Below are 11,732 nucleotides of genomic sequence, written 5' to 3'. Positions count from 1 at the left end.
TAGGGAGCCCATTATCAAACATATGATCACAAGCGCACATGCATGCGTTAGGGAGCCCATTATAAAATACATTTCATAATATTTCATGCATGTTAGAACAAGAAACAAAAATCTGATTATCATAGAAATGCTTTCAGTGAATGTATTAATATCACTAACAATGTAGAGGACATTGTACTACTTGATTAATACACTAGGTGGAAAGCTAGATCTAACACCCAGAGGTTGTCGTCTGATATCCACATTAAAAGTTTTATGGAATTTTGAATGGAATTGGCTTTGAATGCTAGAAAAGAAGTATCTTAATAACACAGGGATCTTTTAACTCCTGCTATCTTCATCTCCTCAAGCCAGTGTCATTGGCTTTCTGCCCTCACCATGACTTCCTTCAGCTTCCACTAGTTGTCAGATACTTCCTCCTTTAGGGCTCTGGATAGAACATTTGAGGATAGGAGTGCTTCTATGAACCCAGCTTCCACAGGGCCTTAGCTGGGCCAAACCTTGTCTGCGTCTTCTACCTTTTCGTATCCTCATCCTCCTCTATGGTGGCTAAGTTATGCCTGCACTTTGGCTGGGTCTATTGAGCTACTGGCAAGAAATGAAAAGGTCCCTATGTAGAATCTCAGACCCTATGTGACTGTCAGACCGTATTGAGCATGAGGCTAACACCAGAAGTAGAAGTTTGGGACCTTCTGTAACCATCAACACTACCTCAAGACCATGGAGGACCTTTAGGACAAGATTCTTGCTGCCTTCATTGGCAGATTTGTCCAGATGTTTCCAGAAGTAGACAGCACCCATCTAGCTGCAGGTGATTTCTAAATCAAATTTTAGGTGCATTAGATCAGATTCTGTATCTGACCCTGAAGAGCAACATCAGTTAACTGATTATGGATAATCTAGAGATGTATGTTGCAAGCCTAGAGGAAAAGTGGATGTACCTAGAGAATCATAAAACATCTTGTGGTTGGTCAGGCTGGTATGAGCATGTATGCCACTCTGAGCATTTACTTATCCATGATATAAAGAGACAAGACAGTATTAGATTGTGGCAGAAAAGAACTGGAAGGATGAACAACTGATTTCTAATCAAACTGGCTGAACTTTGAGGTGCTTATCATATGAAGTAATGCCACATGAGCAAGTCTTAGGTTACTGACCTATACCACATCCTCCAGAATCTTGAGATACAGCTTCAGTTGTAGCTTGACATCAAAGCTTTCCTGGAAGGCATGCTAACAGAAACAGAAGTCCACTTTAGATTCTAGTTGGCGCAAGTCTAGGTAATGATCAGCTGTATTTAAGCCCATCTTGGTAACATGTATGCTGATACCCAGGAGTGCTAGCAGCTCTAGGACATCATATGGTGACTGGAACAAGATGCTGCCATCTATGCAGCCTGGTTAAGGGCCAGTGTGTTATACGCTCATCTCACAGATCCTCTGAGTCATTAGGTGTCTAGGCTTCTTTTCTTACAGAGGGTTTCCTCTGGTAGGAAATGAAGGAAGGGGTGTTGGCCCTGGGTCTTTTCCCTTCCTTGCCAGTAAAACTTGGTGGGCTAAGGACGGGAGGTATTGAGTCTTCTGATCCCCCAGTTCATAGGTCCGTGATGGAGTCAAAGCACAGGCCAAAACAGGATAAGGTTTTGATTTCATGTGGGACGTTGTCTCCTCCTTACCCTCATGCCTCGCTCCCTTAAGGTAGATCTTAAGATATATAGCCCAAGCTGACCTCCAACATATGATCTTCCTACCCTAGTCTGTGAGATACCTCAGTAGTGGGATTCTTGCCTAGCTTGTTCTTTTCGCATATTTATTTATTTGTTTGTTTATTTTTGGTTTTTTGAGATAGGGTTTCTCGTCTACCTTTTACTGCCCCTACCTCCTGAGTGCTGGTATTAAAGGCATGAGCCACCACCACCCAGCAAGAACTAGTTTAAAATTAAGCCCCTTTGGACTTAATTTTGTTTTGTTTTGTTTTTGCAATTGAGATATTATTTATCTTCTGAGCTGTTTGTTTGGTAACCTGTCATAAAGAAGCTGTTGTTATAATGGCTGTCTCCCAGGTGACCTGGTGCAGGAAGTTATGGGACATACACCCTGTCCCTTTACTTTAGGTTTAACACTTCAGTATTTAAATGTTGTTTGTGTCTGTGGGCACAGTTGATCACAGACTGGAAAAGCAAGGCAGTAGTTCTCACAGAGCCCACAGTAATGTTCAGTGTCTTCTTGCCTCTGTTTCAGGCTGTGACCTCTCTTTTCCCAGCAATAAACTGGTCTCTGGAGACCACTGTAAACTTACAGTGGATAAAAAATCTGGTCAGGTGACATTGGAAGATACCAGGTGAGCACTTTATTTTTCTCTTTCCTTTTGTAACTTAGGAAGCTGACATGTTGTTACAGTGTAAGAGAGGCTTCCTTTTTCTAAACTGCTGTTCAGGTTCTGAAGTCATCAGGATGTACATTCTCTAGTTTCCAGCATGGGATCCTGGGTGTGGTTTAGTTCCTATAGTTCATTTTCCTAATTAAATCAAATATGGCTCATATGACTCAGAAATAAGATTTAAAATATATTGATAGTTTTTTCTTTTTCTTTATTTGAAAATAGATTTTTTTTCATACAGGAAATTCTGATTATGATTTCCTCTCCTTCTACTCCTCCCAGTTGGTTTCTACTTCTCCTCCCATTTCCACCCCATTCTGTCTCTCATTAGAAAGCATGCATATATATAACAATAATAATAAAATATATAATATAGTAAGAGGAAACAAAACAAACAAATTGAAATAATAAAATAGAAGGAAGAAACCCCAAGGAAAAGCACTATAAAAAGATACAAACACAGAGACACATTTATTTGCACATTTAGGAATCCCATAAAAACACAAAACCAGAAGCCATAATATGTATGCAAAGGACATTATGGTAGAAATCAATAAATAAATTAAATTTTAAAAAAGAGAGAAAAATAATAATAAAAGCCCTGACACAACATTATGAAACAAAGAGCCTTTAAAGATGCTATTGGCATCTACTGCTGGGTCTTAGTGGGCGGGTTCCTTCTGGATGCTCTTAGGACAATCTCCTGTCAGAGGTTCTGCCTTCTGGAGCAGAGGTGGGTTGGAGGAGAAGCAGGTAGGCAAACCAGAGGCACATGGTCAGGTAGGTGGAGTAGGTGGAAGTGATAAGTAGGAATTATAGCAGAGTATTTGGATTTCAATCTGAGAGCAGGAATTCATTTGTTGAGAAAGAGTATGAAAATGGCAATTGGTGGATGCTTGGTTGTAGAAGGCCAGTTATGATTGTGTCAACATTGTCGTCTGCATACTGGTTTATGAGCTTTACTGGGACATTGCAGGAAATGACTAAACTGGAGTTTTCTGGTGGCAAAGGATTACATTGAATATTCCACTTTGACCTATATTCATTGGTCCAATGCCTACTTTTGCCACACCTTCTGCATAATTCAGAAGGGACATTCTGATTGAATTATTCTTAGAAAAAAACATTGTTTCTACAGTCCCTTTTAAGGTGACCTTGTTTGCCACAATTAGAACATTTGAGATTTCGACTTTTCCTTAAACCTCTTAAAGTCACCTCTCCTCTCCATGCTACATCAGGAGATTCAATGTTGATTGTATTTCTGATCCATTCATCCAAAGGTGCAGACCGTGCCTTTAATGGCCTAATTATCCTTTTACATAGAGAATTGGCATTTTCAGAAGCCAGAGATTCAATTATTTTTTTGTCTAACTTCTAAATTTTGTATCATTCTATTTACTGCTGAAGTCAGTCTTTGTAAGAAATCCATAAAGGCTTCCATTGAGCCCTGTATAACTTTAGTAAATGACTCAGTTTTCTTTTCTATTTCTCCATTTCTCTCACAAGCAGTCAAAGCTGCTGTGGGGCATAAACCCAGGGTGTGGTCATCACATACAGCCTGCCTTTCTGTAGTAACCAAGCTCCTTCTCCAAGAAGTTGATCTTGGGAGATTTCCCTACCTCTATCTTTACTCTGCTGTTCAATAACCTTAGCCTCTTCTCTGAACCAGGTACTCCTTTGCAATTGCGGACCAGGCTCTAAAACACCCTTAACCAATTTTATCCAGTCTTTAGGGATAATTCTATTAGAAAGTAATCATTAGTTAACATTTGCTTCACAATAAATGAATGCATGCTGTGTGAGACTTTTGCTTCCTTGAATCTCCTTAAATCTAACATTGGCACAGGAGCCCAGTTAGCTGTAACAGAGCCTCTGCCATTTGGCAATACCTTCAGGTTTCTGGATATATTAAGGTTGTTTGTCTGAAAACCTTAGACTGTTCCTCTTTATTCTTATAATGCAACACTAAAATTGGTTCTCCATTAAATTCCTCTTTCTGGATTTGAATATCTTTGTGATCTGTTTTATTAGGTTTTTCTAAGGCCTGTATCCAAGTTTTTTAGTGATGAGACAAAAATGATAAATTTGATATGTTTATAATTGACATTACATAAATCCCATCTAAATTAAATATTCTCTCCTTTAATTGTTCAGTTTTCAAACTGCCTAGTATATTATCACATAGAGACCCAAATCCCTCCATTGTAATGATATTTTTATTTGTTTTATTTTGTTTTGTTTTTTTGAGACAGGGTTTCTCTGTGGTTTTGGAGCCTGTCCTGGAACTATCTCTTGTAGACCAGGCTGGTGTCGAACTCACAGAGATCCGCCTGCCTCTGCCTCCCGAGTGCTGGGATTAAAGGCGTGCGCCACCACCGCCCGGCAACAGGCAAGTTTTTTGTCTTAGAGTATTATCAGGCAGTATATATGCCTTTGTGAAACTCATATATGAAATGGTTAAGTAATTTCTTTTTTGTTTTTTATTATTATTATTTTTTTAAAGACATGATTTCTCTATGTGACAGCTCTGGCTATCCTGGAACTCAGTTTGTAGATCAGACTGGCATTGAACTCACAGGTGTTGCATGTAACTCGGTACTGGTGTTTGGGTTCACACGGGTCCATGAAATGAAGACTCAGAGACACATGAGAATGAACTTCAGCTCTGTGGCTGCAGTCTCTGTGAACTGAAGCACTTTCCCTTTGCCTCTTGGCATCCTTATTTTTTCCCTATGTTTACACTTTAACTAGTAGATTCCCTTATCTCAAAACAAACTGAATGAAGTTTCCAAAACCACAATGCTAAAAACCTGACTCATGAGGTACCATGGTTTCCTGGGTTTCCTCTAAACAAAGTTTTGCATAGGCTTTGTGTCCATGGGAAACTCCCAGACAAGATTCACACAGGGCAACAAAAGGTATCTGTGACACAAACGATGGATTAGGAGCCGAGTGAAAACTCCAGAGCTAGGCCAGCAGGGTTTCATGTCTAGTGGAGGTTGCTTGCTTACCCTCTGGCACCAGGCCAGTGGGAGATTGTGCCACACACAGAGATCTGGCAGCTTCTGCCTGTCAAGTGCTGGGATTACAGGTGTTTGCCACTACCAGTTAGTTTCCTTTCCCTTCAGAGTATTTTCAAAACGGTAATCCTGCACAGATTTCTTAATATAGCAGAAAGATGTTAACCCTAACTAGTTATTTTGAGTAGAGCAACTTATGCCTTTGTTTTCTTTATAGCACCAATGGAACAGTGATCAACAAGCTGCAAGTTGTTAAGAAGCAGACTTACCCTTTGCAGAGTGGGGATGTCATCTATTTGGTATACAGGAAGAATGAACCAGAACACAGTAAGAGAAAAATTTACTGCTGTACTTTTCCCAGGTGTGGCATCAAGAAGCTGTCTAACTTAGGCTGGAAAACACCCTCAGAAAGAACACATGTTGAAGCAGACATTTGTATAGAAAGTAACAGTTACGGAGTTTTTTGTTGTATGCACTTTTGGGGCACAGCTTTTCTTCAAGAATGCCATCAGGAGCCGCACATCTGATAATGGCAGCTAAGGAGGAGTGAATGGGCTGGGCTGGGCTAAACAGTAGAATTGGAGTGTGGAAATAAAATCCAGATGGGGCCCTAGAAGCCATTGCTAGGTCTACTCTTGGAGACTTTACAAAAAGCAACAAAAGGTTAGACTTCACCAGTTCCGTATAGGATAGAGAGTTGTAAAAAATCTTTGAAAGTCACCCTGAAATAATTGAAAAGCATCATAAACTCGGTAAGGAAAGAAAAAGAGGCCACTTAATGTAAAGCACCTCTTGCCTCATAGAAGGAACTCGAATCTTTTCCTCCTAATGGCTTGCAGTTATTAGTGAAGCATGTCTTTTTTTTACCATTGTCTGCTTTCTGCGACTATTTTTCCCTTGGTTGCTTGCTTATATTTAGGTTGGTAAAATTGTGGTTTGATTTTGTTAGAATCACTTAAACTGTTGAATGTTGCTAGATGGTAAGTGAAGATAATCAAGACATGTTGTGATGTGATCAAAGGTGAACAGGAGAGATGAGGTCTCACTTTCCACTGGGGCCACCGCTCCCTGATTTGATTAATTTCCTTTTAGATGTGGCATACCTCTATGAATCTTTAAATGAAAAACAAAGCTTGCCTCAAGAATCCTTTGGTAAGTGAGCTTATGGCAAAAGCCTAGGTGCTGTAAAGGGCTTTTGAGTTCTAGGAATGGCCATTCAGTCCCCAAAGTGTCTTTCTGAGTTCTGAATGTACTCTCTTTATTTTTGTGCCTGTAGAAGCCAATAAAGAAAATATGTTCCATGTGACCAAAGATTCCTCAGGTCTGGGGCAGGGTGATGACCTCCAGGTTCCACCATTGTCACCCATGGCTGAAACATGCTTAGAGGAACCACAGCCATCAACATCGACATCAGACCTCTTCCCCTTGGCCTCTACCTCTTCTGTGGAGTCAGAGCTGACCTCTGCAGGGCAAAAACATTCCTCTAGCTCTGGTGAGATGGGGAGCACAATGACAATTGCAGTGTTTGTTCCTTGAGATACAGTAAATCCATTCATCAGTAAGTGTTCTGTAGTCATGTATACTGACATATTTCAGTCCCAGGAAAAAGACTAATAAGGACCATGGTAATATAGTATTTTTGTAATTTCATCTAAATATATTTCATATACTATAAATGCCTCTAAGTTAAAGTATATCAATCAGTGTTTTAGGTACATTTTCAAGGCTATATGGCCATCACTGGTATTTGTTTAAAGACAGGGTTTCTCTGTGTAACAGCCCTAGCTGTCCTAGAACTAGCTCTTGTAGACTAGGCTGGCCTTGAACTCACTGAGATCCGCCTGCCTCTGCCTCCTGAGTGCCATGATTAAAGACATGTGCCATGACTGCCCATGGCCATCACTGTTAATTGCAGAACATTCTATCTCATAAAAGGAAACTCATATGTCTCTATGCATTTATTTGCATGTCTGAACATTTTGTGTTCATAGTCATACAGTAGTAGTTTTATGACTGGGTTCTTTATTTATCATAATGTTGTCAAGGTTTATCCAGAGCTGTGTGTCTGTTAGAATCAGTTTTACATGCCCTGTTCCTTATGCCTTGTCCTTTTTTCTTTTTTTTTGGTTTGATCCCCAACAACACACATAAACACTCAAAACCTCCCTCACCATGACATTTAAATCCTATTTCATCTGTCCATGTGCATGTAGTCTGATACGACTATTAACCTTCTGATTTCAGATTTCCTAGAATGAATAATGTATGTCTACTGTAATTTTTATTCTTTTTTTTATATTTTTGGTTTTTTGAGACAGGGTTTCTCTGTAGTTTTGGAGCCTATCCTGGAACCAGCTCTTGTAGACCAGGCTGGCCTCGAACTCACAGAGATCCTCCTGCCTTTGTCTCCCGAGTGCTGGAATTAAAGACGTGTGCTACCACCATTCTGCTTCTTTTGTAATTTTTAAGAATGAAGATTTTTTTATCTATATGCTGAAGTATTTTTATACTAACAAAATAATTATAGTTAAAACTTAGTGCCTACTAAATGTGAGATGGTATAATATGTACTTTTATATGTTCAGTTTCCCTATCTGGAGCCTTTATATAATCTTTGTCCTCAAATAAAAAGCATGGCTGAAGCCGAGCAATGATGGTGCACACCTTTAATCCCAGCAATCTGGAGGCAGAGGCAGGCGGATCTCAGTGAGTTCGAGGCCAGCCTAGTCTACAAGAGGTAGTTCCAGGACAGACTTCAAAGCCACAGAGAAACCCTGTCTTGAAAAACAAAAACAAGCAAACAAAAAAATCATGGCTGAACATAAAGGCTCTGAAGATCAGAGGATCGATAGGTTCCAGGAGGTGATCTGAGAAGTTAGATTCTTGTTCTTTCTTTAGTATATGAGTTTGTTCCTGAAATAATTCCCCTACTCCTCTTTTTTTGCTTTTGATGATATAATCCAATTTCGTTTTTTTTCAAATACTAGTGCTTATCATTTTAATATTATAAAGTAGATATGTATTATACTATAATAGTATGGATAAGTTAGAGAATAATGAAAAGTTTCCTAACTTTTCAATCAAGTTCATTCAAGTTGCATGTGATACTTAAACTTCTTTCTGTTTAGGTGATAACTCTACTTGTTAGTTGCTGTTATTTCCTTTACCGTACTTCCTGTTCCTGTCAGAAGTGTATCTATTTCATACCTCTTTTTGGTGTATTTAGTATACATTTTGTGATTGCAAGAATGTGTACTTGTGCATATTAGACCTAGTATTTAGGGACAGTCTTATTGTGGACCTCCCTGCATGTCTTTCCATGTGAATGTGCCACTTGCCTCTAGCTTCATTAGCACAGAGATGGACTCTAGTGCCTTTAAGTTGTAACGCAGATGGATGAGTATTTGTATAAGACATGATGCATGCGAGATCTCTAATTACATAATGTACTTTATTAGATCAGTAACTCTTTCCTGATTCTTTCTTTTGAAGTGAATAAATTAGAACCTGTCTTATTTGTCCCTTTTTACAGGACTTGGGAAAGCAGGCATCTCCCCAAAAGAATGTAGTCCACTTGTTGCAAATCATGAACTCTCTAGCCTTTCTCCAGTTCTCCAAGACAAAGAAGCATCCTTCTCTTTGTTGGAAACTGAAGACAATGAGGAATTGGAGCCTGCCAAAAAAAAGACAAAAGGAGGTTAGACTCACTGTTCTGTGCATCCTTGTACTCTCGTGCTCTGTGTTGTGCTGGCTTTGCCTGCGGTAGATTCCCGCTTTTTGCAGAAGTATGTGGATCTGCCTCAGGTTTATACTGTAACAACTTGCATTTTCTATATGAAAGTCTAGGATTCTTCCTGTTTGCATCATTCAAGTAGAACTGTTCACTACTAAGTCATGCTATTGTTCTGAACACAGCATTTTCAGTTACAAATGGTTGTCATTTTTTACTATCTTTGACAGGATAGTAATTTCTTTTAAAAAAAAAAAATGTTACCTTAACCAGGATATGGTGACACATAACTGTAATCTCAGAGTTTGGGAGACGGAGGCAAAGTACTGGAGTTGAAGGTCAGCTAGCTGCGGAAGTGATGTGATAGAAGAGCACTAGAAATAACCTCGGGGAAGAAACTGGATTATCTGGATGATAATTGACTTGTGAAACCCATGATAAGAAGCACAATATTTTACATTTTAAAAAAAGTAAATATAGGGCTGGTGACATGGCTCAATAGGTTAAAGTGTTTGTTGTGAAGCCTGGTAACCTGAGTTCAATTTCTGGAACCCACATAAAGGTGGAATTAAAGAACTGACTCCCCAGAGTCATCCTTTGACTTCCACACATGCTCTGGCATAGACACACACACACACACACACACACACACACACACACACACACACACACACACATATCGGGAACCTTTGGGGTTCAACCCGAAGAATCTCTTCAGGGTTCAGATCGGACACAACATCAAGCAAAAAGGACTTTTTTTTCTTTGGGTGTCTGAGGGTAAATGAATGAGCTCTCTCACTACATGCTTTTCCAGATCACTCTCTTTATTGTTCTTTTTCTGTTCAGTTTTCCTGTCCTCTTTCTGATTCTTCCAAGCTTCTTTTTTTTTCTACTTCTTTAGTTTAAAAGCTCTTCTTCTTTACAGAAGCCTTGAAACAATAAAGGAAATTATAAGAGTTACCTCTAATTGGTCAAAAGCACATTCTTAAACAATAAGGAGCTGAGCCATTGCCATGGCAACACAAAGTTCCAAGGTTATAGGAGTAAGACCATGACCAGATGGGAGTGAGGCATGGATGCCCAGTGACAGACTTTGGGACATAGGTCTGTTGTCAGCAGACTGGCAAGTGAAGAATTGGCATGCTTTTCTTAGGGAGCTCTCTGTAGCAACCTGATTAGATATCTGCAGCTCTGCCCTTATGCATAAGCTGTAAAGTTTTAAACTCATGATCTATTTACAAAGTCTAGTTTGGGCTTTTTTTGAGGTGAGAGTGACCTAATTGTGCACAGTTAGTCTGAGCAAAAAGGAACAAAGCAGGCTTTTAAGTGTCTATGGTCCTCGTGGGACAAATAGATCTAGTAATGAAGCATGTATTCTATATATTGAAATTGTATAGCTAAATGAAAAGTTGTCTTCATGACCATTCACTGATATATGTGCGTATAAGTTTGAGATGTAATCTCATGATTACATACATAGATCACATGAGATTACACACTACAAAACAGGTATTGGGGAGACATCAAGCTGCTTTAGCAAAAGTGAGCAGCAATTTCCAGAGCCGATGGTCCTGCAGGCCTTGCCTGGACAGGATTAACCTCCATCAGAGTCACTCTTCTGGTAGGTTGGCATCTGAATTATCAGTTGCCATATGTTGTATATTCACATGGCCTCTGACAAAACACACACAAACATACACATTCTCTAACAGCAGTAATTTCTTTAAAAGAAAAACATACTATGCCAGACATAGTGATGCATGCCTTTAATTCCAGCGCTTGAGAGGCAGAGGCACATTGGTCTCTGAGCTTGAGGCTAGCCTGGTGGTCTACATGGTGAGTTCCAGGACAACTAGAGCTACATAGTGAGACCCTATCTTGGGGGGGATAAGGTATTAATATAAGGTGATTTGTTTTGTTTTGTTTCTTTTTTATTTTTTGTTTTTTTTTTTCTGAGACAAGATTTCTCTGTGTGACAGTCCTGGCTGTCTTAGAACTCTTTTTGTAGACCAGGCTGGCCTCGAACTCACAGAGATCTGCCTGCCTCTGCCTCCTGGGATTAAAGGCATGTGCCGCCACCACAAGCTGATATGAGGTGATTATAACTTCAACAAAAATGGAAAATCAAAGGCTGGAGAGTTTGCTCTGCGGTTAAGAACCCTTATTCTTGCTGAGGACCTGAATTTGGTTCCCAGCACCCACATGATGGCTTACAACCATCTGTAACTCTAGCTTCAGAGGACCTGCTACCTAATTTCGGTTTTGGCAGGCACCAGATACGTACATAGTATGCGTACATATATGCGGGCACTCGCACACACATAAACAATAAAAATAAATATTTTTAGAATAGAAAATTATATAAGATAAAAAAAACCTAAATTTGTTAGATTTAGTAGTAAATACTTAACATATTCATCCTGATAGCCATAAAATGCAGTTTAATCAATACTTACTTAGTAATATTAAGAAGACCTTTAAAATTGATAATTTTTTGAGGCTATAACTCAGTGGTTGAGCCTAATGTGTAAGGCCCCAGATTTGATTATTTATTTATTTATTTATTTTTATTTATTTTTTTTTTTTTGGTTTTTCGAGAC

General features: G+C 39.2%; 1 protein-coding gene across 4 annotated transcripts in view; it reads left to right on the top strand.

Annotated features, from left to right (window-relative positions):
- Nucleotides 1–11,732, top strand: part of Chfr (checkpoint with forkhead and ring finger domains) — a 36,778-nt gene that overhangs the window by 1,868 nt on the left and 23,178 nt on the right. For 3 of the 4 annotated variants that reach the window (XM_013349714.2, XM_005344503.3, XM_026784443.1), the window contains exons 3-7: nucleotides 2,244–2,343; nucleotides 5,620–5,729; nucleotides 6,495–6,554; nucleotides 6,679–6,894; nucleotides 8,935–9,099. In XM_013349714.2, coding sequence (XP_013205168.1) covers nucleotides 2,244–2,343; nucleotides 5,620–5,729; nucleotides 6,495–6,554; nucleotides 6,679–6,894; nucleotides 8,935–9,099 — 651 coding nt within the window. The remainder of the gene's footprint in view (nucleotides 1–2,243; nucleotides 2,344–5,619; nucleotides 5,730–6,494; nucleotides 6,555–6,678; nucleotides 6,895–8,934; nucleotides 9,100–11,732) is intronic. The other variant, XM_013349719.2, reaches the window with a different exon arrangement.

Source organism: Microtus ochrogaster, chromosome 2, assembly GCF_000317375.1.
Source record: "Microtus ochrogaster isolate Prairie Vole_2 chromosome 2, MicOch1.0, whole genome shotgun sequence".
NCBI classification, from domain to species: Eukaryota; Metazoa; Chordata; class Mammalia; order Rodentia; family Cricetidae; genus Microtus; species Microtus ochrogaster.
Note: the sequence above shows the minus strand (reverse complement) of the source record. Positions and strands in the feature narration are given on the sequence as shown.